The sequence below is a fragment of the Diabrotica virgifera genome, chromosome 10 (genome assembly GCF_917563875.1).
Source record: "Diabrotica virgifera virgifera chromosome 10, PGI_DIABVI_V3a".
NCBI classification, from domain to species: domain Eukaryota; kingdom Metazoa; phylum Arthropoda; class Insecta; order Coleoptera; family Chrysomelidae; genus Diabrotica; species Diabrotica virgifera.
The window spans coordinates 19,371,905-19,398,669 of NC_065452.1; the positions used below are offsets into that span (position 1 = coordinate 19,371,905).

Below are 26,765 nucleotides of genomic sequence, written 5' to 3' on the forward strand. Positions count from 1 at the left end.
AGCTATTATTCGTCCTCATAATTAAATTATTCCATACTTAACTTAGACTGTTTTGACTTTCCAAATTTAATTCAAATCCAATTCTGGTCTATTACCGAAATTAAATTTGGGGGCACCGCAAGAGGCAGACGATGACAGTTTTTGCATTGTTATAAGACGATAATTGAGATGTAGGGGTCTATTACATCTACAGGGAAGTAAAATTTTAGAAATAATAATCACTGGTCTGCAAAAAAAAATTGTTTTTCCTTTTTGTTTTCATACATGGTAAAGTTATTTTTGGTGCTCTAAATGCAACACAGCACGTACATATACAGGGTGATTGATTAGTAGGGTAAAGCTCAATATCTCCGTTATAGTAATTGATAGCAATAAAAGTTAATAACAAAAATTTTAGCCACCTTTGAGCTTCACATTACAAAATTAGTTAGAATGTTACAGGGTGTTCGATAACACAGTGGCAGACCAAAATTAGGTTTTTTTAAATAGAACACCCTATATTTTATTTTAAAATCGAAATACCGTTAACTTTTCCATTACAAAAATATAAAGGTTTGTTATGTTATACAGGGTATTTACAAAGTTATAACCAATTTTATATGAAAATCGTAACAAGTTCAACTCCCTGTATAAATAAAAATAAGCAAAACAGCAATGGTTTATTAATGCCATATTTTTTAACGTATTGTCAAAATTTTCAAGAATGGTCAATATTGCTAATTTTCTTTATATCAAATACAGGGTGAGTCAAAACGCAAGTACATTATTTTCTCAGTAATTTTAAATGGAACACCCTGTATTTTATAGCACTATTGAAAAGTACCATTGCCGTACTTTAATTTTTAGATAACATTCCCTATGTCTAAATTTATTAGTTTTCGAGATATTTTCATTTTTTAATGGACCAGTAGCGTGGCCACCCAAATCACCAGAATTTAATAAGCTGGACTGATTTTTTTGGGGTTACGTTAATAATGAAGTTTATAAAATACCTCCAACAACAAGGGATGAGATGAAAAATAGAATACAAAGTGTATTTTGATGTGTGAATTTACAAATGCTCCGTAGAGTAAGTAGCTCATTCAATGATCGTTTTTAGGCGTACATAAATGTGTTAGGAGATAATTTTGAACGCCTTATGTAATTAAATATTAAAAATATTTTATTAAAAGTAGCTTCTAATTTTTTCAAACATGTTTCTTTGCAAAATGTATTACTGATAAATTATGTTTCGTTCTTTATTTGTTACATTGTTACATTTAACATTTACATACAAAAGTAGTGTTTAATTGTCTTCACAAAATATTGTATTTTGTGTTTGTGTGTTTTTTTGTAAAATTTATTACTAATTTTCTTTGTTTATTTGTTGCATTTACATAAAAAGATAGCTTTTAATTGTTTCAAAAATGTTGGATGTAGTGGTTGTGTTTTTGTTTGTAAAATGTATTACTAATAAATTATTTTTATTTCTTTATTTGCTACAGTGTTACATTGATTACCGGATTGATAATCGGTAATCTTCAATTGTCAATTCAGTCATGGCTTACTTAAAATTTAGATAAATTTAAACCCCTAAAATAATTTGCTCTGAAAAATGAAAATATCTCGAAAACTAATGAATTTGGGCATAGGTAATGTTATATAAAAATTAAAGTACGTTAACGTTACTTTTCAATAATGATATAAAATATAGGGTGTTCCATTTAACATTACTGAGAAAATAATGTACTTGCGTTTTGACTCACCCCTATTTGATATAAAGAAAATTAGCAATATCAATAATTCTTAAAAATTTTGAAAATAAATAAAAAATTTGGCATTAATAAACCATTGCCGTTGTGCTTATTTTTATTTATACAGGGAGTTGAACTTGTTACGATTTTCATACAAAATTGGTTATAACTTTGTAAATACCCTGTATAACATTACAAACCTTTATATTTTTGTGATGGAGACGTTAACAGGATTTCGAATATAAAATAAAATATAGGGTGATCCATTTAAAAAAACATAAGTTAGGTCTGCCACTGTGTTATCGAACACCCTGTAACATTCTAACTAATTTTGCAATATGAAGCTCAAAGGTGGCTAAAATTTTTGTTATTAACTTTTATTGCTATCTACTACTATAGCGGAGCTATTGAGCTTTACACTACTAATCAATCACCCTGTATATCTACTTTTTATGTAATGTTTATAATCAAAAATATTATTAGAGTAAAAACAACGATAAAAAAAGTTATAAAGTAATATGTTTACGTTTTGCGGTAAAAAATACTATTTTTCAGGTACGGTCATAAAAGTTTCACTAAATCCATCTCGTTCTTCTTCTTCATGTGCCTCATCCTTTAAGGACATTGGCGATCGCCACGGCCCATTTAACTCTATCTGCAGCGGTTCTGAAGAGTTTTATTGTTGTTTTTTCACTCCACTGCTTTAAAATTTTCGGTCCACTCTTTGTCCGTCATATTACCCGTATGCGCGCCAATGGTGAATATTAAATTCTTAATTATATGTCAAAAATGTGCAATAACTACGTCTTAAAATCCACCAAATTTTATTTGCATATCTCAACCGGTTTTATAGCAATTAATAAATCGACAGTTTGTAAGAAAAATTTTAACACCTCCTATCACGGAAACGAAGCATTTGTTGCAGACATACGTTTATAAAGTAAACTGTTATTATTTTTTCATGCAGAATCGCCCCTTAAAGTTTGCCATACTTATTTAAAAACACCATGTATTGATAAAAAAACGAATGAATCAAAAAACAGAATGTTGAGAAAACAAGACGCTATAGTTGGGTTTTAATTTCAGTATTTTACAAATGCTAGAATATTCCATGTGAACTTAGAAAAAAAAACACAATTTGATTCGTACACCCGGTATACAATGAAAATTTACCTGTTCAGCAACAATATTATCACAGCGATATTGTTACAGAATAAGGCTATAACATATTAAAAAAATCACTTAAATCGGACAATAGGTTTAGTAAATTCGAGACATCAAAAATAACCCATTTTTAAGGATGGAGTTTAATTTTGGCCCAGAGTGTAAATGTGCGCTTTATAAATATAAATTTAATTGTATCTACAGAGTGATTCACGCAAGCCTAGCATAGTCCATAAGCTTGATTTTTAATGGAACACCCTGTATATTTTTATATTTTAAAAGATTCTTAACAGCCTGATTTCAACGAACTATATCATGTAGGTTGTATTACGAATAACACAGGGTGAAATTTTGAAATTATTAAGTATGGAATCCATTTATGGAATAAAATTGTTTGTGTCCTTATTTTAGAAAATTATAAAAAACACTAGGATACGTCAACTTTTAAATTCAAAAGGGCACTTTATAAACATAAATTTAAATATACAGGTTGATTTACGTCAGTCTAGCATAGTATATGATTTCTAGTTTTAATGAAACAACCTGTAAATTTTTATGTTTTTAGAAGCTACTTAACAACCTCATCATAAAAACGTGTATTATGTAGGGTGTATTACGAATAATACAATGTGAAATTTTGAAATTATGTATAATTTTCACACGTTATAGGGCAATTATTTTTTAAATTAGCTAAATAACGACATTAATTTTCTAAACTATGTGTCAATATATTGGGTTTTTTATTTAATATTTTGACTAAATTTATAAATTATTTCAAAATTTCACCTTGTATGTTCATAATAGATCCTACGTAATAATGGTTTGTTAAGACCAGGTTATTAAGGAGCTTTTAAAAATATACAGGGCGTTTCATTAAAAATAAAGATGATGAACTGTGCTAGAGTTGCTTGAATCACCCTGTACATTTAAATTCATGTTTAAATAGCGCACATTTAAATTTAAAAGTTAACGTATACCAGAGTTTTTTACTATTTTCTAAAATAAGGACACAAACAATTTTATTCCATAACAGGTTTTCACACTGTATAATTTCAAAATTTCACAGTTTAGTATTCATAATAGAGCCTACAAGAGCATGCAATGTATAAGACATAAATTGGACGGGTGACAAAACGGAAACAAGAGTGGAACGAACACATTAGTAGAGTGGCAGATGATGGAATAGTACGATTAGCACGAGACAAGTCACCAAATGGACGAAGAAGTATTGGCAGACTAAGAAAAAGATGGTGCGATAATTTAAACAATTTAGGAGGTTAATATTGAAAAAGAAACAGGCTTTAAAGCCTACATACAAGAAGGAAGAAAAAGAAGAAGAAGAAGAAGAAGAAGAAGAAGAAGAAGAAGAAGAAGAAGAAGAAGAAGAAGAAGAAGAAGAAGAAGAAGAAGAAGAAGAAGAAGAAGAAGAAGAAGAAGAAGAGCCTACGTGATATGGTTCATATCATCATCATCCTCATCACAGTTGAGATGAGCTTATTATGGAGCTTTTTAAAAAATGTATAAAAATCTACAGGGTGTCGTATTAAAGATAAAGCTTTAAAAAGCGCACATTTATATTTAAAAATCGACGGGTCTCAGCGTTTTTTATAATTTTTTATAACAAGGACAGTAATACAGTCAAACCCGCTTATTAGAATACCTCTTAAAGGAATATCCCGGTTTAAGGAATAAAAATTTGAGGTCCCGAAACGTTTCTACTAGCGACCAATGATCGGTTATTATAATAGACCGGTTATAGGAATAGTTTTGTTTGGCACGAAGGCTATTCCAATAAGCGGGTTCGACTGTACTTTTATTCCATAAGTGCCTTCCACACTCTAGAATAAACCTTTAACAAAGAAGTACGGATTTCAGTAACTATTAGTAACTCAACTTTACTCGTATGATGATATTTTAACACTTTTTTGATGAAATAAAAATGTTCTGAATCTAAATCTGTCACCGGTTACTTGTTACAAATGATGTTAATAGCATTTTATAACTTCCATAAACTTCATTCATGCTTTTGAGCTTTGATGTTTCGTCTTTGTTTGAAAGAGGGTAGCTGTAAAGATTTTACGATTTTCAGGCATTACATAAAAATTTTTCTTGAAAACTATTTAAGAAGAGCCTCTTCCTACATACACTAAGAAAATGTGTTAGTTAAAACTAATCGGTCAAATAATCGAGAACATTGAAGTAAAAAATAATTCGCAATTGATCAGTATAGGGCTTTTCATCGATTGTCATTTGTTTCGAGCTTCCGTCATGTGTCACATAATATTAATATATCTACGTCATACGTCTTTGGTTTGTATCATTGTAAATATCAATAACGTATGACGTAGATATATTAATATTATGTGACACATGACAGAAGCTCGAAAAAAATGACTGTGAATGAAAAGCCCTATTAGAGAATTGCAATCTATTGCAGCACATTGAAAACAGAGAGAGTTACGTCTACACAGGGCCGCCGCTAAGGTGTTGGCCTCCCGTGTGCTGCTTAATATTTGCCGCCCTCTTCCAATTTCAACACTTTAGGAAAATCTACATACTAGTATTTACAGAAATTTACAGAAGAATGCATAACAATATAATTTGTAAATAGATAAATACTTTTTAGAACATTTAGACTAATATCCATGATCCAACGTTCCTTACATGTGTATCCTAATATCCTAATTTAAACGTCCATTTAATTAAAATAAACCGTGACTAGATAACATATATATATAGGCCAGTAACCGAAGCTTTTCACCTCACAATTTTTACAGAATGGATCGATTTGCTTGAAAATTTGAGAATAAGTAGTGGATATAGACCAAGGATCAAAATCTATATGATGCTGAAAGGCGCTTTTACCATGCAAAACATTCATTCTAAGCAAAAAATGTTCGATACATTTTTTGGATAAAATTAATAGTTTTCGATTTATTCGCTATCGAAAGTGTTAGTTTTGTATAGAAAAAATCAATGTTTTTCGATATAGTCATTTACGATTCACTCATTTCTTGCCGTAGAAATTTTTTTTTAAACCAAGTTCTTGGGAATTAAATAACCTACAATTTTATATTGAAACATTTTTTCGTATCTCTGATGATAATCTTTCTATTCTGAAGAAAATGGCATTTTTTACCAAACTACAAAAATTCGTTACCTATTTGCTTTTAACTCCAGTTTTTTCGAATCATAGTTTCGACAGTTTTCTAGAATCTATTAATAATACATAAGTAAATGAGAATGAATAAGGCCAATTACTAGAAACACCGCTAACTTACATTATTATGCTTCCAATTGGATTTCTCTTTTTTTTTTCAAAAAAAATATTGATTTTTGAACCGTAACTTTTTTATTTTTTATCCTAGAAAGTTTGGTAAAAAATAATTTTGTAGGCTTTTACAAGGTCTATAAGTCTATTGATATTAAATCTTGTTAAATCCTCAGTGGCAAAAAGAGGTGACTTTGAAAGGGTTGATAAAGGTGGTTTTTGCATGTTATTACAAGTTTTAATTGTCAATAGCTTACAATTTCATATTGAAACATTTTTTCGTATCTCTGATGCTAATCTTGCTATTGTGAAGAAAAGGCCATTTTTTTCCAAACTACAAAAATTCTTTATTCGCTTTTAACTCCATTTTTTTAAAAACTAATAATTTTAAGCCGATCAAACTTCTAGAACCTATTAATAATACATAAATAAAAAAGCCCACATAAGGTTATTGACTAATTTTAATTGGGGTGGTGATTAGGGGCTTCCTTGCGATCACTTTTTCGCTGAAAAAAATGGGGACTGACATTATTTTCATTAAAAGTCACTTTATTTTTTAGCTAGAGACTTTTTTTATTTCTGGACATAGATATTTTTAAGTACTTTAAACTAGTTTCAACAAGTTGTCCTCGAAAAATGCATAGTTTTCCCGTCTTTTGACTTTGAAACTACAATATTTAGCATTTGACGAAGAAGAGCCAACATATAATAAAGTATAGCTCGATTACTATTGGTCTTACAGAAAATTAAAAAAAAAACGATTTTGTTTATTTTTTCACAAGGTACATTTTGTTAAGTAAAGTTGTTTTGATAAAACGAAAACTTTTGGAGTTATTAGCAGAAAACTTACTAAAAACATTGATTTTTTCGATATTAAACTAACACTTTCGATAGCGAATAAATCGAAAACTATCAATTTTATCAAAAACATGTATAGAACGTTTTTTGCTTAAAATGAACGTTTTTACCAACTTTTGCGATAAAAATATAATAAAAAATTTCCAAGCACCCCCATGGTAAAATCGCCTTTCGGCATGATATAGATTTTTCCACCTACCTCTACCGAAAGTATACTTTTCCGGACCTGATTGTAGGGAGCAAAGTTATACTTTTCCTCCCTAGGGAGGAAAATATTTTTCCTCCCTAGGGAGGAAAAGTAAAAGTGACGTCATTTATGAAATATAACTTATTGACGCCCTGTACAATATCTATTTTCTATTACGTAAGTATCTATACATTTTAACGTTTATTTATAAAACACCCAGTATTTTGCAAAATGGTAAAAAACAGTAAATTGTTATTTTGATTTAACAATGTTTACATTAATAATTTGACTTATATTTGACAGTTGACAGTTATATTGTACCTACTTGCTAGTTTTAGTTTTAATAAATTTTGTTGGTTAGTTACATAAATAAATTAAGTAAAAATGAAAAATGACTTGTTATTAATTTGAGGAAAGTGGAAAAACCATATGTATAACATGGGAGTAAAGTGCCTTTTCCTCCCTTGAATGATTACTGCCCTCCGCTACGCGTCGGGCAGTAAACTTCATTCTCGGGAGGAAAAGTAGCACTTTCCTCCCTTGTTATACAAATAGCTATTGATCCTTGGACTATCCACTACTTATTTTCAAATTTTCAAGCAAATCGATCCATTCTGTAAAAATTGCGAGGTTTTGTCCTATTTTAAGCTTCATTACTTGGACTAATAAACACATAAAAAACTAAAATCGGACTTTTCGGTCTTTCGTTTCGGGAAACTTGTTGACAATGTTTAACAATTTTTTTAACAATGCTTTTTTGTTTGTTTTCTGGCCTTGGTGTTGAATCTTTAGTCACGTAATTACATATTGTCCTTACATCCAGCTCAGAGGAGTTATGTGTAGTGTGTGTGTTGAGTAAAAGTCTTGTTACTTTGAAAAGTCGACTTTATTGTCTTTCCAGAGACACGGTAATTGTATCTGAACGTCTGCAATCTCTCCGGTGAGTACCAATTCCACAAGGATAGAAACTAAACTTGTTTCACCTATTATTTTTAATAAATGAAATGTCTGTCTGCCTGTTCTCTTCTCCCTCTTTTTCCCTTTCTATTCTATTTCTTTCTTCCTCTCTTTTGGTTTCCTGTTTCTCTCTTCCTTTCTTTTTCTCTCTTATCTTCACCGTATTTTCTATCCATTGCTTTTGTTTGCGCTGGTTCTAGATCCGATTTATTCCTTTTCTTCCACTTCTCGCCTCCAGTTTTTCTCCCCTCGAGTTTCGGCCCTTCCTTTTTCCCTCCCTCTTTTGTTTTCTCTTTCGACCCCGCTGCTTTCTCTTCCACCTTTATTGTTTTTCTTTTTTTGTCCCATTTTTCTTTCCACGAGTTGGTCGTGCTGATCGGTTCAGTGGGACAGTGCGCCCTTGCCCCTCCAAGGCTGTTTTTAAACTACTTCAATTTGTTGCCTTTTACGATGAGCAGAAGAAGCTGTGGAGGTATTCTACTTGAGCGGTCTGCCTCCACACTGGGACGAGAAAAATATCTAAAAGTCCGAAAGCCGCCAGCCGCTTTGAATGAAAAAGTATTCCCGGAACTGATTTATGATTTTATATCCTTGCAAAAGGGCAGTGCACACAATAATAGTTATTTATGTACCAAGTCAGTAAAGTGACTCTTTATCGAACGAGTCTGATATTATGAGCCGAGCGAGCGTAGCGAGCAAGGCGAATAACAGACAAGTTCAATAAAGAGTCTTTACTGACGTGGTGCATACAAAATTTTATCGCCAATCATAAAAAACATTAACACTTACTTAACACTTACTTAGTTATATCCTTCTAATGAAAAAAGAGTGTGTGTACTTAGTCCTTATAATAGTCTAAGTATGTCAATAACCATTAATATTAAACAAAAAAGTTTTCCTTACGGGGGATTCGAACCAAGTACTGCCACGTCCGTAACTAGATACACATACCGCTAGCCTACGAAACCACTTGCTAGACACGGCCGATATTAGGTATACAAAGAACAAATTGGCAAGTAAAAAATGTAAAGAAAATAATTGACATCAAATGAAAAGACATTATACATAAATCATGGTAGATTCAAAGATATGAAAAAGAACTTTACGTACAATATAATATTTAATAGTAATTTTATTTTTGTTGAATTACTTTCATCATTAAAAAGAATCGTTATCAGGTGCATTTAATAAGAAATTTAGCACTTCTTCTTGCGGCAGGGTTTTTGATTTTTTGGGAATGTAATTCCTTCCTTTTTGTTTCAAAAAAGCTGTAAGTTTTTTATAATTGCTTATATCTATGTCTTTATTTGTGGTCAAAGTTGCCTTTAACATTGAATAATAGGACCACATAGTCGATGGAGAATATTCTTTAGGCAATTCAGAGAAATATGCTAGTAAAACACTTTCACTATAATTTGTAATACAATTTTTTTCACGCCATGCTTCAAATATGTCATATTGCCTATTGTATTTTTCGATGGATTTTGCTGGGAGAAGCTCTGAAACTGCCTCTAACGATTTCTTGCGTATTTCAGGTGGCGTTCATGTAATTTCTTCCATTTCCAAAGCAGTACTACTGTACTATAATTTGATATTCGTTTTAACACTTTTATTACAATAAATGACAGGTGACTTCTGCATGCCGCTTTCGATTTTTAATCGATAGATAGTTATCAATATTGAATAATTATAAATATAATTGCAACATACTACAGAATTTCACTTTTTGGCATAAATTTAATTAATAGTATCGTAAATTGTGTACAATATTTTCAATAATTAAAGTAAATAAATATTAAGTTCACTCAAATAAATAATCGATTACTGCCATCGACCACTTACATTCAATCTCGGTTAATTTGATTAATCGCGGCAGTTGAAGTAAAATTCTTCTTTCAGTGCAATAAAGTGTTACTTTACTGCCGCAAATGGCGTCAAATGAGTACAATAATGAATGACTTTAGTGACGGTTGGCGATAAATAATATTTTCTGATATTTTTGTTTAGATTAGGATGAAAAAATGAACTATCAATTATAAATGAAACGCATTTTAGTATTATTAGGTAATAATAATAATATATAGTTTACAGAACTATCTGAATCATTACTATTTAATTATTTGAATTTATTTTCGTTTAAAAAAAAATAATATCATCGATGGCCTGCTTGCACATGCACACATGGTAGCCGCGGCCCTGCGTCTACACAAAAAGACGAAGAAGAAGAAGAAGAAGAAGAAGGAAACCAAAAAGTATTTAAAATTAATATGAATATAATAAGAATACCTATTAAAAGAACGAATAAAAGACAGCAGACCTCACTTTCTGTTATTCTAGATCAGAGATATAAAAAAATTCGATAACTAATATTCTACAGCAATGTTTATTCCTTTTTGGTGAAACCAAAGGAAATCATTATACCTACAAGCCTTTGTAGGTTTTATGTATTTGAAAAATTTTATATTTATTACTACAGAGAAACAACAGAGGACAACTACACAGGAATAACTCTCTTAAATACGACAATGAAGTTATTCACACGCACGCATATTTTAGGATAAATTGGAATCACAGATAAAGAACGGAGAAGAACAGCAAGGATTCAGAAAAGACATGTCGACGACGGACGCAATATTTGTCATAAAACAAGTAAAACAGAAGTCGATAGAATATAACAAACTCGCATATATTTGATTCATAGGGCTAACAAAAGCATTTGACAGAGTCAGACTTAGCGATGTATTACAGAAAATGAAGCAAAAAAGGAAACCGGCAAACATTGAAACATTGTGGAAGTCATAAAACAAATGAACAATAACAACACGACAAAAATTAAAACAAACGACACCACTACGGCCAACATACCAACACCAGGGGGAATCAGGCAGGGAAACAGCCTCAGCCCATTTCTATTCAATTTGCTAATGGATAAAATAATAGAAGGTGTGAAATCGCTACAACTAGGATACAGACTCGGTCACAGTAGAATCAGTATAATGTGTTATGCGGATGATGTAGCTCTGATTGCAGAGGATGAGGATGACATACAAAGACAACTTTATCGATTCTACCAAGTATGTAGAAGACTCAACATGAACATATCCACGCAGAAAATTGCAAGCTCGTGGTAGAGGGGAAACCCATAGAACAGCTAAACTAGTTCAAATGTCTAGTTGTAGATTTATCAAGTTATCATGATCCAGCCAGAGACCTAAGAAGACAAATAAACAAGGTCGCAGTCGTGTCCGGATGTTTGAGTGATGTGGTCTGGAATAACCCGTATATGAGAATCGACAGCAAAGTTAGAATTTATAAAACTTGCATCAGACCTGTTATGACCTATAGTATTGAATCAACAGAAGACACCAATAAAACGAAAAGCATGCTACGAACAGCCGAAATGAAGACACTAAGAGCAATAGCAGGGAAGACAACAAGGGATAGAATACGAAACAACATCATCAGGGAACAATGAGGCGCGCAAGATGTAGTAAGATGGGATAGGCAAATACGAATAGAATGGTTCAGTCATGTAAAAAGATTGGGGGAGCACAGACGATCAAGAATTGCGCTAGAAGGAAAACCAGCTGGCAAGCGTCCACCGGGCACACCACCATAGAGATGGACAGATAGCTGGCAGTCTACCTCTCAAGAAATATTTCAACTTCGGAATTTACAGATCGACAAATCTACAAGAAGTATAAGAAGAAGAAGAAAAAGAAAAAGTATATTTATTTCATTTTTAATTGTATTCTATAAAAATATCAAAATAATAAATCACGATTTTATTATGACTGAAACAATCGGTTTCGCATTCATTTAACGATTGCAACAATAATTGACATACTTTGAAACGACCGACACAATGAATAATGTAAGTATTTCTATTTTTACAATTCAATCAATTTCTATATTAAAATTTGACTATGTACATAATTGAAAAAGCTATTTCGCAGGTTCATATAGATCCGAAAATACTTTTTTTTGGTTTTATGTACATACCATCGCTATACTCTCGATAGGCGTACGTCCCAAGAAAATATTATTAAGATGGGATCCCATAGACCCTGGCGTGGCACGCCAAGGGAAATAAAAAATATGTAGGTATTTTCCAAGTAAAAAATACTGTAGAATAGCTTTAAGCCGGTGAAATATGATATTCTTCAAATATAGATGTTAGGTCAAACGTTTGGAAGCGGCCTTTTAAAAGCATCTGTGTTTTTACGGCCAGATCTCCCGCATATCTATTCACAAGTTTCGTGCAAAACATAAGTTTTAGTTCGGTAGCCTAGCAGTGTATTAGTACTGGAGTGTACGTGTGTTAAGTGATACGAGTGTTTTGTTTGCTGTAATTATTTTGAATATTGGTTTAATATTTCGTTTGGAGAGTGTCAAGTGTTGATTATTGTAATTTAATTAATGTGAATAGTGATGTGGCGCCCGTGGGATAATGTAAATATCGCGTACGATAACGCTGAACGCTGATATTGTAGAAATTGCCAGTGCTAGTGTGAATGTAATTACTAAAAAAAAGAGCTCGTAAAGAAGATTCGAATGCATTTAAATGCAGAAACACAGCAAGTATGTTTGAATGTATACAAAAATCTACGTACGAAATTCGGCTTCGATGAAACACTATTGGCACAAGCCACCTGTGATTTAACAGAAATTCCACTTTCTACTGTATATAAAATAGTTAAAAAGGAACCCTACCATCGCAAGAAACGATGTGACTACAAATTTTCAAGGCCTTTAAATCCTTCACTTGTAAAACTATTGAAAATCACAATATACGACTGCTACAAAAGCAATGAAATACCTACAATAAAAATAATAAGAAAGAAATTGGAAACAACCGGTCGAAATATGAACTGCTGTGAGAAAACTCTTCAAAATTGGATAAAAAAAAATGGGCTTTAAGTTCAAAAAAATAAATAAACGTCAAGCAATTATGGAAAGCCAAAGAATAGTCAACAGACGTAATATGTACCTAGAAGAAATTACTAAATATAGGCAAGAAAATAGGAGAATTTATTATTTAGATAAAACTTGGTATGATACCCACGATACAGTAAAGAAAGGATGGACAGATGGTTCAAGCATGTGCATACCAGAAATGCCTGCAAATAAAGGCCCGCGACTAATTATTGTACATTGCGGAGGAAGTGAGGGATGGGTTCCGAATGCTTTAAAATTATGTGGGAAGAAAATGGAAGATTGTAACGTTGACTACCACAAGAATATGGAAGCTGACATTTTTGAAGATTGGTTTGAAAACTCGCTGATCCCAAACTTGGAGAAAAACAGCATAATAGTGCTTGACAACGCTTCCTATCATTCCCGACAGTTCACTAAAATACCAAATACATCTTCAAAGAAAGCTGACCTGCAAAATTTTTTAATGGAAAATGATTTGTATTTCGAAGATTTTTACACAAAAAAACAACTTATTGAAGTTCTACACACGAAGCAATTTAGAAAATTATACGCTCTAGAGAGTATTGCCGAAAAGCATGGACACACTATATTGAGACTTCCCCCCTACATTTGTGTTTTCAATCCTATTGAGTTAATTTGGGGACAGTTAAAACCAAATATAAGGCGTTCAAATAAATTTCCTAAATTTGACAAAAAGGTAATTGAGATAATTAAAAAAGAAGTAGCCAATATTACCAAAGTAGACTGGCAGAAAAGAATCGCCAAAGTGATCAAAGTGGAAGAATATTATAAGAAGATTGGGCACTTCCACATTAATGGTGGAAATAAATTTATTATTGAATTGGGCGATGATAGTGACGAAGAAAATACGGAAGAAGGAGAAAATGAGTTAAGTGTATCAGTATTTTAATTGTTGTGTTGTGCAATTCATTTTCCAAGCATAAGTGTACTAATGAAAAGACTCGGTTAAAAAAATATTTTTAGATTTTGTATTTTAAATAAAAAAAGAGCGGGGACATGCTTGCATTTTGTGCTGAATTTTAAAAGTTTTGAACTGTATACCTAAAGTAATTTTAGATCTAACTGTGTTTTTATAAAGTTCTTTTAGTATCAGTAATTCTAACAATAACAAGATTAATTATAAAAGCTATTCTACATCAGTTATTAATGCAAGCATGCGGTAAGAGGGAGGTCCCTGTGAGGTTAAATGTTATTAAAAAATTGATAAAATTAATTTTAACACATACAATATTATGTCCTGCTTTAACGGTATTTACCTAAGTATAAATAAATATTTTTAACTACATATTTAATTACCAGAAAACACCAGCTGCCGGCCTAATATTAAAGAAGAACAACCCAAAGAAAGCTACAAATCTTACCTATTACACTATATAGATTGCTTGAACAATAATTGAAAAAGATAAAAACTAAAGAAGGGAATCAACGCAACGTGAAATAACGTTATTTCCCTCAAAATTTGTAATTTACAATCCTTGGGCTAGGACCGACCCCTCTATTTATGGCCCGGCGCAAATTGAACCTAAGCGAGACACAACCTGCGCCGGCGGAACGGGTGACCCGTGCATTTATTTTTCTAGCGCACCGTATATTGAACACAAGCCAACCCAACCGTTGGCCATCGACGTGGCGAATAGAGACGGGCAAAATCAGTGCGGACATGTAACGGTTACTTTTGATACCAGTTCTAAGTGGTACTGAGTACAAATGCTGATTACAAAATACTGATGTATCTGATCCTTGTACTGAATTGAGTAGGCAACTTAAAATCGGTATTTCCGTACTTGTAACTAGTAACGTTTTAAAAATAATTTACACGTCCCTAGTAGTCGTAGCGGTATGACTTTCGAAATCATCGAATTTGATCATAAGCGGGTGCATAAAAAGATATCTTACACTGAGTATTTTATTTCTGCACATAATACCTACATATTTAAAATAATCTCTTCCCTTCTGCTCGGCCATAACTCATATTCCTCAATTTACTGCTCGGATCACAATAATTTACAATTACTGCAGGATCGCAATCATTTACAATTACTGATATTACAAAAATTACAAAAATAACACTATCTGCATATTTCGTTTTTAATTTTTAAGCATAAACAAAAATGATGTAATAAACAAAAATGTATTATGCCGACAAGTTGAATTTGAGGGTAATACGTATTTTTATCGATCACGGTTTTAACTAACATGAATCATTTTTCACCTTATTTTTCTAATAATGTGATTTTGTAAAGGCATAACTTTGATTATTAATTTCGTATCGCCGCTTATTTAGTCTACCAACAGTTATCAGAATTTAATGACAAAGATAACGCAGTTTTCACTCGGGGTGTTGACTATGCTAATACTTTTATTTATCATAATAAATTGTACTTAGGTACCATCCGTATTGATTTCAGATATTTCCATCTCGCAAACAAAAACACGTAAAAATAAACATCTGGCGGTGAGTCACGCGTCCCACGGCCCAAGAAAACTGTACGCCGATGACAAACGTTCCCAAGCGAGACCTGCGAACACATGAACTGATAGTAGGATGCGCAATACTGTCTACGCAGTTCGCCGACGCAGGTTGTGTCTCGCTTAGGTTCAATTCGCGCCGGGCCTATGGCCGGCGCCGACCGGCGCGAGGTCTCCCATCGTTAGTCGGTAAATGAACCCGGTTCAAAGGAAGTAAGAATACAACAACGAGCTTTATTAACTTCATATAGAAACACCACTGTTAGACTTCATTAGAATACAAAGATTACAATATGCCGGACATGCGATAAGAATGGGAGAGGATAGGATATCAAAAAGAGCACTGAACGCTAGAATGCAGGGAAAGAGACCGGTTAGAAAGCCAGGAAACCGCTGCGAAGACACAATAAGCAGCGATGCACAAGCACTTTTAGGAGCCCGTGTATAGAGAAGAGCATTCACAGACAAACAAGGATGGAGGCAAAAAATAAGGGAGGCCAAGGCTCAATTTGTGCTGTAGTGCCGAGAAGAAGAAGAAGAAGAAGAAAAGTGAATCTGTAATATCTCTCTATAAACTGCAAATAAAATGACTTAAACTTGTTTATTTAATACATACAATAATTATTGTAATTTATATCAATAATTAACTTCAAAATATTTTTAACAATTTTTAACTCTAACAATGGGTCAGTAGGTATATTATTTACGTTTAAATTTCATCATTTGAACATTAATTTATTTTTATAGAAATTTAGCCAATCGCCCCCCCTCTTAGCGATGCTGGATTCGCCACTGAGCAATACATAGTGTCTATGGAGCAATAATAGAGAGATTTTGCACCTCTTATTTTGCAATTCCGTTATGGTTCCGTTATCGTTATAGTAATGGTTAAATTGCTTTGTTGCCAGAATGTAAAAAAATCAGTAAAATTACATTTACATAGATTCTAATTTTGATTACCTATAAATTAAAATATCAAAAACTGTTTAAGTATATGCTTAAAATTACAATAACGTTGTGAAGTGAGGTTATGTTTAAATAACGATAACGCTGACACGAAAAACCTACTTGACAGGCTGCAAAAACTCTGCTTTTTAGCGTTGCCGTAATCGTTATGCTTAATAAAGTTAACCATAGCGGAGCCAAAATCAGCGGTTATTTTAAGATGTGCAAAATCTCTCTATTAAGAATGCAAGATTTAGGTTATGTTACGTACTTCTGCATTATTATGATAGAGGTCCAGTTCTCTCTTTGCATTAATGTGTGCTTATAATTTTTTGCAAACGAATAGAACTTGAATTGATTATTTCTTGTTGTATTTTTACAATATATCTATAAGACAGCATTTGTGAAATCCCATTTTCCTCAATGATAGTGCATATACAGTGAGCGCCACCTTACTAGATACATGGGTAGGTACCTAATTGCTATGGTTATGGGCTAATCCGCAGTTCTCAGATGTGACTTTCATCCCTGTCATGTTACTGTCAAGAAACTATTCAAAATAATTGTTTTTCCATACAAAAAATACATTAATTAATAGGATTATTACTCTGCTTTAAAAAAACTTTATTCAAACACCAAGAATATTACAATACTTTAAAACATTTACAACTTTAACAAAATAACAACTATAGATAAACGTCAAAATTAGATCAGCTGTATTTAATACAACTGATCTATTATTTGTCAACTTTCTATGTCTATGTTATTATTCAGTTTTACATTTTCTGACGTTCTAAACGTCACTAAACATAAAAATAAACATTGCAACAAGTGAAGGGTCCAGGATTGTAATAGCTCAATGTTCCTATGTATCTAGTAGGGTGGCGCCTACTGTATATGAAATGTCCTAAAAATAATGCAAAGTTTCGCCACTTCACGCGCACGATCGTTTCTCGTATCCTTTCCAAGTACTTGGACACAGCGAATAAAGATAATAGCTGTTTCCACCTACCCCTACCGAAAGTATACTTTTCTGGACCTGATTGGAGGGAGCAAAGTCGTACTTTTCCTCCCTAGGGAGTAAAAGTAAAAGTGACGTCATGGTATGTCATTGATGAAATAACTTATGGACGCCCTTATGACAATTAGTAAGAAACCAATAATCAACCAACAGAATATCGAAAGAGTTGAGCAATATACATACATATCTGGGTACGAATTTAAATAGCCAATGGGACCACTCAACAGAAATTAAACAGCGAATAATAAAAGCGATATGAGAATATCTAGGACATGTAATGAGAAATCAAGAATGTTACGGCCTTTTTTAACTGATTCTCCAAGGCAAGGTAAATGGTAAAAGAGGACCGGGAAGAAGACGCATTTCCTGGCTTCAAAATTTACGTAAGTGGTATAACACGACTACCACTGAACTGTTCCGCGCTGCGGTAAACAAAGTCAAGATAGCCATGATGATCGCCAACATCCGGAACGGATAGGCACTTTAAGAAGAAGAAGACGCCCTATATACAGTATTCTATTATCTAAATATTCTATTATCTAAATGAAAAAATGATTTGTTAGAAGGTGGAAAAATCATATGGGAGTAAATTACCTTTTCCTCCCTTGAATGATTACTGCCCTCCGCTACGCGTCGGGCAGTAAACTTCATTCTCGGGAGGAAAAGTAGCACTTTCCTCCCTTGTTATACAAATAGCTATTTCCACCTACCTCTACCGAAAGTATACTTTTCCTGACCTGGTTGTAGGGAGCAAAGTCGTACTTTTCTTCCCTAGGGAGTAAAAGTAAAAGTGACGTTATGGAATGTCATTGATGAAATAACTTATTGACGCCCTGTAGAATATTCTGTTATCTATTACGTAAGTATCTATACACTTAGACGTTTTTTTATAAAACACCCTGTATTTTGTCGAATGGTAAAAAACAGTAAATTGTTATTTTGATTTAACAATGTTTACATTAATAATTTGACATATACTTGACAGTTGACAGTTATAATGTACCTACTTGTTAGTTTTAGTTCTCTAATAAATTTTTCCACCTACCTCTACCTAAAGTATACTTTTCCGGACCTGATTGTAGGGAGAAAAGTTGTACTTTTCCTCCCTAGGGAGAAAAATATTTTTCCTCCCTAGGGAGGAAAAGTAAAAGTGACGTCATGGTATTTCATGAAATATAACTTATTGACGCCCTGTACAATATCTATTTTCTATTACGTAAGTATCTATACATTTTAACGTTTATTTATAAAACACCCTGTATTTTGAAGAATGGTAAAAAACAGTAAATTGCTATTTTGATTTAACAATATTTACATTAATAATTTGACTTATATTTGACAGTTGACAGTTATATTGTACCTACTTGTTAGTTTTAGTTTTAATAAATTTTGTTGGTTAGTTACATAAATAAATTAAGTAAAAATGAAAAAATGAATTGTTATTAATTTGAGGAAGGTGGAAAAACCATAATGTATAACATGGGGGTAAAGTGCCTTTTCCTCCCTTGAATGATTACTGCCCTCCGCTACGCGTCGGGCAGTAAACTTCATTCTCGGGAGAAAAAGTAGCACTTTCCTCCCTTGTTATACAAATAGCTATTGTCAGTTAGTTACATAAATAAATTATTTAAAAATGAAAAAATGACTTGTTATTTGAGTAAGGTGGAAAAATCATATGTATAACATGGGAGTAAGTGTCTTTTCCTCCCTTGAATGATTACTGCCCTCTGCTACGCGTCGGGTTATTTGACTTCATTCTCGGGAGGAAAAGTAGCACTTTTCTCCCTTGTTATACAAAACACTATTTTAGTGTATTTCTGTTAAAAAATCAAATTTAATGATTGCAACGTAATAGCCCGCCAGCTCATGTAGAGACCTTAACGTAATGACAGGCTGTTTCGACCTTAATAGGGCTTTTCATTCGCAGTCATTTATTTCGAGCTTCTGTCATATGTCACATAATATTAATATATCTACGTCATACGTTTTTGGTATCTACAATAATACAAACCAAAGACGTATGACGTAGATAAATTAATATTATGTAACACATGACAGAGGCTCGAAACAATTGACAGTCGATGAAAAGCCCTATATCTGTCACATATTTTGTCACTAGAAATGCATCACTATAGTCTTTTTATTACAAAAGCACGCTTACGTCAGTCAAAGTTTCTGACGTCAGAGCACTGTGAAAACGTTAGTATGTGACTTTTCATCATGGCCATATTTATGCCATTAGTTGTCGAGATATTTTTCTTTGATTTGTTTACTGTACAAATAATATCTATAATTGTTTATTCTAATTAATGATGTCAATCGTCTTTAATTAGGTACTTGTCAAAATATATTAATTAACAACAATATTACCACAGTGTAGGTATAATATAATCAATTAAATAGATCATTAATATTTTAAAATTATTGCAAAACGCTGAAATTAAGAAATCATTTGTAATACCGTAATACAAAATTATAATATATTCTAAATTATTTAACTTACTTCATTGCAGTTAATAGTAAAAGGGGACCCCATTATTCCGTTTTTGTTCAAAATAATCTATTAAAGAAGCATTTTGATATGGCATGACACAATCACAATACACAACAATAATTTCAATAGTTTTGAATTAAGCTACATTGAATTATGTAAGCATTTTTAGTAATTTTTACTATAAACACACAATAATTGTTATGTACTATAAATTGGTAGCAACCAAACACTTAACTGTCATTAGTCATTGGAGTTTGAATTATTTTCATTTCAAATCAGTGGCGTACGATTGTCTAACATATTTAAATAAAATTATTATTTTCTAGAGTAATAAACTTAAACAATTGGTCATAAAATTTATATTATTAATAATAAAAAATGTTTTTGGTTATTTAATTAGTATAATTCTAAAATTCTCAATGTAATCGTGATTACGGTTTTCTTATTATAATACCATGTTGGCATTTATGCAAGATCGGGCAGTTCCGTGTGGGTGTCGTATAGCTGTGCTAGAGAAATGTCAATTCTAAAGTTGATGTTTATTTACATTAATAAACATTAGATACAAATATTTCGGCGTATTATTAATATATTTTGTCGTATTATTATTATATTTCGGCAAGAAATGAAAACCGATTGACATCTTTAATTAGAATAAATAATTATAGATATTATTTGTAGGTAGGTACAGTAGAACAAAAACAAAGAAAAATATCTCTGGCAAGTAATGTCATAAACATGGTCATGATGAAAAGTCACTTTCTAATGTTTTGGCAGTACTCTGACGTCAGAAATTTTGACTGACGTAAGCGTGCTTTTGTAGAAAACGACTGTACTTGATTATAATTAAACCCGTGAGTAATGATCCGTGAGTAATGATCCGTGAGTAATGAACTATTATCACGGGTAAAGCAATGAGTGTTATTATCTATTCCAATATAGTGAATAATGAGCATGTTATTAAACAGTCCTAGAAAAAAAAAATTACATCTACCGTAAAAAGTGACCAAATAACGACATAGTCTAAGTCTAGCGGCTAGCAGATCTAGCTATGTCATCATTGTTTCAAATTATTGTTTTAACAAGTTTGAACTGAAATATACCTTTTATAAAGGTATTTTTTTATTTTTTTTTTATTTAAAATAGATATTTAATATTTTAAAATTATGGTTTATATTTTATTAAGAAATAAAACCAAATTCGTCCACTCTTAAAATGTAGATTAGTAACCGCCCAATGTTCAGTAAAGTCACTGTTAGTAATAAAATTGTAAGTTGTCACAAAGAATGAATTATAGACCCGGTTGTTTACTGTTTTATTCTAAACAGGAAGACCTGAGCAACTCCAGGAAAGCTAAAGGGCGCACAGGTTGGCCGCAGCACGTGTGGGCATTAGAATTCAAAAAAGAGCCAACACTTTAAGGAAAAATATGGTCTGAGAAACGCCCCAGGAGCAAACAACTTTGTTAAACCAGGGCTGGATTCAATATTAGTCGATTTACAGAAAAATAAATAGATTTTTAATACTTGGTATAGTACAACTTAAAAATATTTGTTTGAGTTCCATAATTTTGAAAACTCAAAATTTTGTTAAACAGTCAAAAATTTCAAATTAACAAAATGTTACTATAAGACTGTGGTCTCCAATAGATGCCGTAGGTTACGTACAGCGTCAAGCCAGACGTTGCATACAGCCTTTGTCAGCCACCACCAACTTCACGTAGTCATTACAAAACATAGGCCACGGTTATCAATAAACACCGTATACTCAAGGGTAATAAGGTTTTTTCCATGCCACTTGAACAGCCAGGGTACTGAAGCGTTTTTTCGACAGGTAATACCTATAAGATAAGAGCAAATTGTAACTAGTTCCTGCGTAGGATCTGGCGGCCATTTTTATTTATAAACAATTAAGTGTCAAAAAATGACATGTTTTCCTTTTTTTTTTTCAAATTAATGGAAAACAGGGAAACTTATGGTTTTTTAGTACAAATATCATCGAGATTATGGAAAAAGCTTTAAAATGACGTATTGCAAAGTTTGATATACTCATTTATTGTTAATATAATTGCGAAAAAAGGTCGGAATTGCAAAACAAATTATTTTCGCAATAAATGCTGTAAAAATTAGTGTACAGCTTTGAAATTTTTGTCAAATGAGGGTTCTTCGGTGCTTAATATGTGATAAAAATTTCAAAGCGAATCATTCAATTGTTTAAATTTTATTCAGATTGTTTATCCCAGAGAACATTTTTTTTGCAATAACATAAGTCAGAAAAAAGTGACGTTAGAACCATTCCACAAGTGTCAAATGAAAGAGTATGAGCTATACTTTTTCAGCTTGGTTTAAAAAAAGTGAATAAAAAATGCATTCATTAGTAATAAATAATTATGTAAAAGTATCGTAAATCTTTCCTTATAAACTTTTTATTTTGTTATATAAGAAATTATATATATTTATTACAATTTTTTATCAATTATGATATAAATAACATTACTCTGTAGTTGTACACTTAAAACAGGGTAAAAAAGTTAATTTTTTTGGAAAAAGTTATTCAAAAAGTTTATAAAAAAAATGACGATATTTTGCATAATTATTTATTACTAATAAATGCATTTTTTTATTAACTTTTTTAAACCATGTTGAAAATATAGCTCATGCTCTTTCATTTGACACCTGTGAAATGGTCCTAACGTCACTTTTTTCTGACTTATGTTATTTCAAAAAAAAAAAATGTTCTCTGTGATAAACAATTTGAATAAAATTTAAACAATTGAATGAATCGCTTTGAAATTTTTATCACATATTAAGCACCAAAGAAACCTCATTTGACAAAAATTTCAAAGCTGTACACTAATTTTTACAACAGTTATTGCGAAAATAATTTCTTTTGTAATAATTTTTAATATTAACAATAAATGAGTATATCAAACTTTGCAATACGTCATTTTAAAGCTCTTTCCATAATCTTGAAGATATTTGTACTAAAAAAATCATAAGTTTCACTGCTTTCCGTTGATTTGAAAAAAAAGGGGAAAATGCCATTTTATGACAGTTAATTGTGTAAAATACTGAGAGACAGAATACCGAACGATACAATAAGAGATTTCTGTAACATAAAAGACATAGTACGATGGGGAAGACAGAGAAGACGAGAGTGGAATCATCATGTGACAAAAATGGACAGCGAGTGAATAGCCCATATAGCCAGAGATTCAAAGTCAACAGGAAGATACCAATAGGAAGGCCCTTTAAAATGGCGAGATAGCTGGCAGTCAACATCACAGCTACGAATACAAGCTCAAAAGCGGCGTTGAGAACAGGTCAAGAGGCCTAATATAAGAAGAAGAAGAAGAAGAAGAAGAAGAAGAAGAAGAAGGAAAAGTTTTATAACTTACTGGACCACTGGATATTGAGTTTATTATTTTGAGAACACTTTTCCAGAAAATAATTCTACCACTAGTTTTATTGGATGCAATCATTTGAATATCGAATTTCTCATCACTTAATTTTTCTAAAACTAGCGGTTGTATAAATTCTAATTTGAATTTTAAATTTGAAACTCAGATAACTATTTTTTTGTAATATACTTGAAGTATGTACTATTCCATTTTCATAAAGGTTTTATTTTTATATTTTCAAAACCTGTCTGTGTTTTATTAACTTCAGTTAAAATTAACAAATTATTCAAAATAATCTAATTTGCGAAGAATGCATACAATACAATGTTTGCTGATGTTCAATATGAAATTTTTACATACAGGTCTAATAAAAAAAATGCAAAATATATAGACCACGAAACAAAGGTAAAACATATACAGGGAGATCTATTTGAAATAAGAAAGTTTATTAGATTTCCGGAAAACGGAAGATCTGACAACAATGTAAATATTACCATAATATCGGCCGCATCACAAGACTCTTACAAACCAAAATCTATAAATCTCGTGCAAACCGTTTCCGAGATAATTGAGGCGTTCCCTGTTAAAAACTCACCCTGTAGAACTCGAACCTGTGAACCGAAATGAAACAAGGTGTTTTTAATTTTTTATTTTACTCATATTTTGAATACACGGAATCAACTTTGGTTTGAATTTTTTCTAGGCGAATAGACGGAATGTGACTGCCTATTGTAAAGTCCCTTTCGTCTTCTTTATTCGTCGTCTCCTTGCCTTATCAATTGTAAAAGGCAGAGATTAAGAATATTACCAGAAAGTGGTTTCACGAGAATTTTTAGATTTATTGTTTAGATCTGGGATTTCTCTTTCAAAATTAATGTTTTTCATAGGCGTAACCAGGGGGGGTTTTGGGGGTTATAACCCCCCCCCCATTGGGATAGACTTTGAGCTCTATACGCTTAACACCATACCCCTCAGAGACCTTCCAGTAGTTGTAACCCCCCCTTAGGATCATCCTGGTTACGCCTATGATGTTTTTAGCATAAAAAAATGGTTATATTCTGTGGAATTCCACATATTATATTTCATTTTTTTTTCGTAATTTAATCTAAATATTCTAGGGTTCTTACTTAAAGCTTTTGCCACCTCCCAACCCTTAATAAGGCACTGCAACATGATCTACTATCCAAACAACCTTAATTTTCAAATATTCCTGGGACTAAATAATTATATAATCAACTTTATCTAAATTTATATTTAATAGCTGGAAAAAGTAAATAACTCAATGCATTACAGAAATTTTATTAGATCGTATGTGATTTCATATTTATAGCATGTCAGGATAATAAAAGTATAAATAGCAATATAGCAATTTTTCCGATATATTATTTATAAAAAAATGTGTATCTAATATTATACACTGTGGGCCGAAATAAAGGAGTACATTTTTTAGTTGAAAATAACTTTTTTGTTTTTTGGGCGATTTAGTTTCTTTTTGCAGGGCTAATAGCCCAACATTAGGCCGGGCCGAAAAAGGGCAAAAAAAATTTTTTTGGGAAATTTTAAACGGGCTAGTAAAAAAAATTGTGTATGGTAGTCCGTATACTGAGTACCAAACATAGGTACGTAATTAAAATATTTTTGACCGGGCCCCCGGGGGGCTAAAAAAAATAGTTTTTTTTGCTATATTTTTGGGGCGGGCTAGTGTCCAAAATATTAATATCGATGCTACTATCTCGTTAAGAAATTTTCATCATGATTTAAAAAAATTTAACCAGCCCCCAGGCCTAAAAATATAAAAGAGGGGTAAACAATTCATATTTATTTACTATTTTTGCGCTGTGAACTGTGCAGCTCTTTGCTTGAATCAATATTCGGCACGAAAGGTTGTTACATTTAACTATTATGGACATATATTTAACATTATTTTGTACATATATTATTATTTATTTAACCCAGAACTCATCACGATGAGGTAGCTACATGGCCAGTTCCACCCGCCCACTATGAGATGTATGTAATCTTCTGCATCGAAATTGATTTAAGGATTTGGGATACTATGAAAACGCAATTTTTACACCAACCTTCCTATATTTTAAAATTTTTCTGACAGCAACCTCTTTAATACGTTAACGTGAATCTGTTAACAAACAAATTTGAATGACTTCCGGGTGCGCAAAGTAAGCATTGTCTTGAATAACTTTATTGATAATTGATGAGACATTACTCGGAAAATCCCTTGAGGCCTGAGTTAATTTCCATAGATGCCTAGCACCATATTTTAATCTTGGCTGAGTTTTTATCTCAAACCTCATACGAGAATATTTATACTTGTCTTGTAATACAAACTCAGCTAAAATCTTTAAGCTTTCACAAGGATCAGTTGTAGCTACAAAAACTCTAAGAATGCGGTTCTCTGTCGTGAACCAACGTGTTTGTGCCATCTTCTCTGGACTTCTCTCTGCCAAACTTTGAGAACATATTCCATCTCAAATTATTTTTATTATAATAATTGGAGAGAACTATATAATTATATAGTTTGAATAAATACTGTTGATCTGGACTTAAATCATTTTCGTTTACAAGAGGCAGGATAGCTTCTATGGGTTTAAATTTAATAACAGACATTTTTTCGCAATTGGGAAGAGGGGATCCAATCAGCTCAAAATATGAATAGGGACCTTTTGTGTGGGCATCTAGTTTTTGCAGCAAATATCGCAAATGCAAGTTCAGTAGCGTGCAACGGGCATACATTCCGCTGTATTGGTTTATGCACTCGCCTTTCTATAATTCCAATGATTCCACCTTCCAGCCGTATTGACATTTGTACCATCACATCCCATAACACTTAAATTGCTTAGATCTGTATTATGGCTTTGTAAGTAATAATAGATATTCCTTCGACAATATGATACGAGACTGGCTAAGAGCTAAGTACCCAAAATATAAATTACCGGGTCCTTCGATTAAAGCTATATGGTCTTCAGTTTTCATAATTCGTCTCGCGTTTCCGAAGACCATGGTTTGATATTTTCTTTCATCACAGTATAGCCCTTTAATTGACTTGTTTAAATTTTTATTCTCGCGCTGGAGTTGCCGTCTGTTTTCCTTAACTCCTCTCCGAATTATATTTTTGTCGATGACCAGCGTTGTATTATCTTTGAAAATTTAGTTTATATCTTCTAAAACGGCAGTTAAAAGCTTAAGTATTTTTTCCTGTCGACTGTATTATCTTTCCTTCGCTTAACAATAGAATATGACAACAGAAGCTTTTTTAATAGCCCCTAGCATTTTTTTACCAAAATAAAAA

The 26,765-nt window shown here is 32.1% G+C and overlaps 1 protein-coding gene across 1 annotated transcript in view; it reads left to right on the forward strand.

Annotated features, from left to right (window-relative positions):
* The window catches only part of LOC126878709 (heart- and neural crest derivatives-expressed protein 2-like), a 100,828-nt gene extending 78,814 nt beyond the window's left edge, over positions 1-22,014 (forward strand). Inside the window, exon 5 of the mRNA XM_050641573.1 lies at positions 21,387-22,014. Coding sequence (XP_050497530.1) covers positions 21,387-21,479 — 93 coding nt within the window. The 3' untranslated portion in view covers positions 21,480-22,014. The remainder of the gene's footprint in view (positions 1-21,386) is intronic.
* Positions 22,015-26,765: the final 4,751 nt, after the last annotated feature.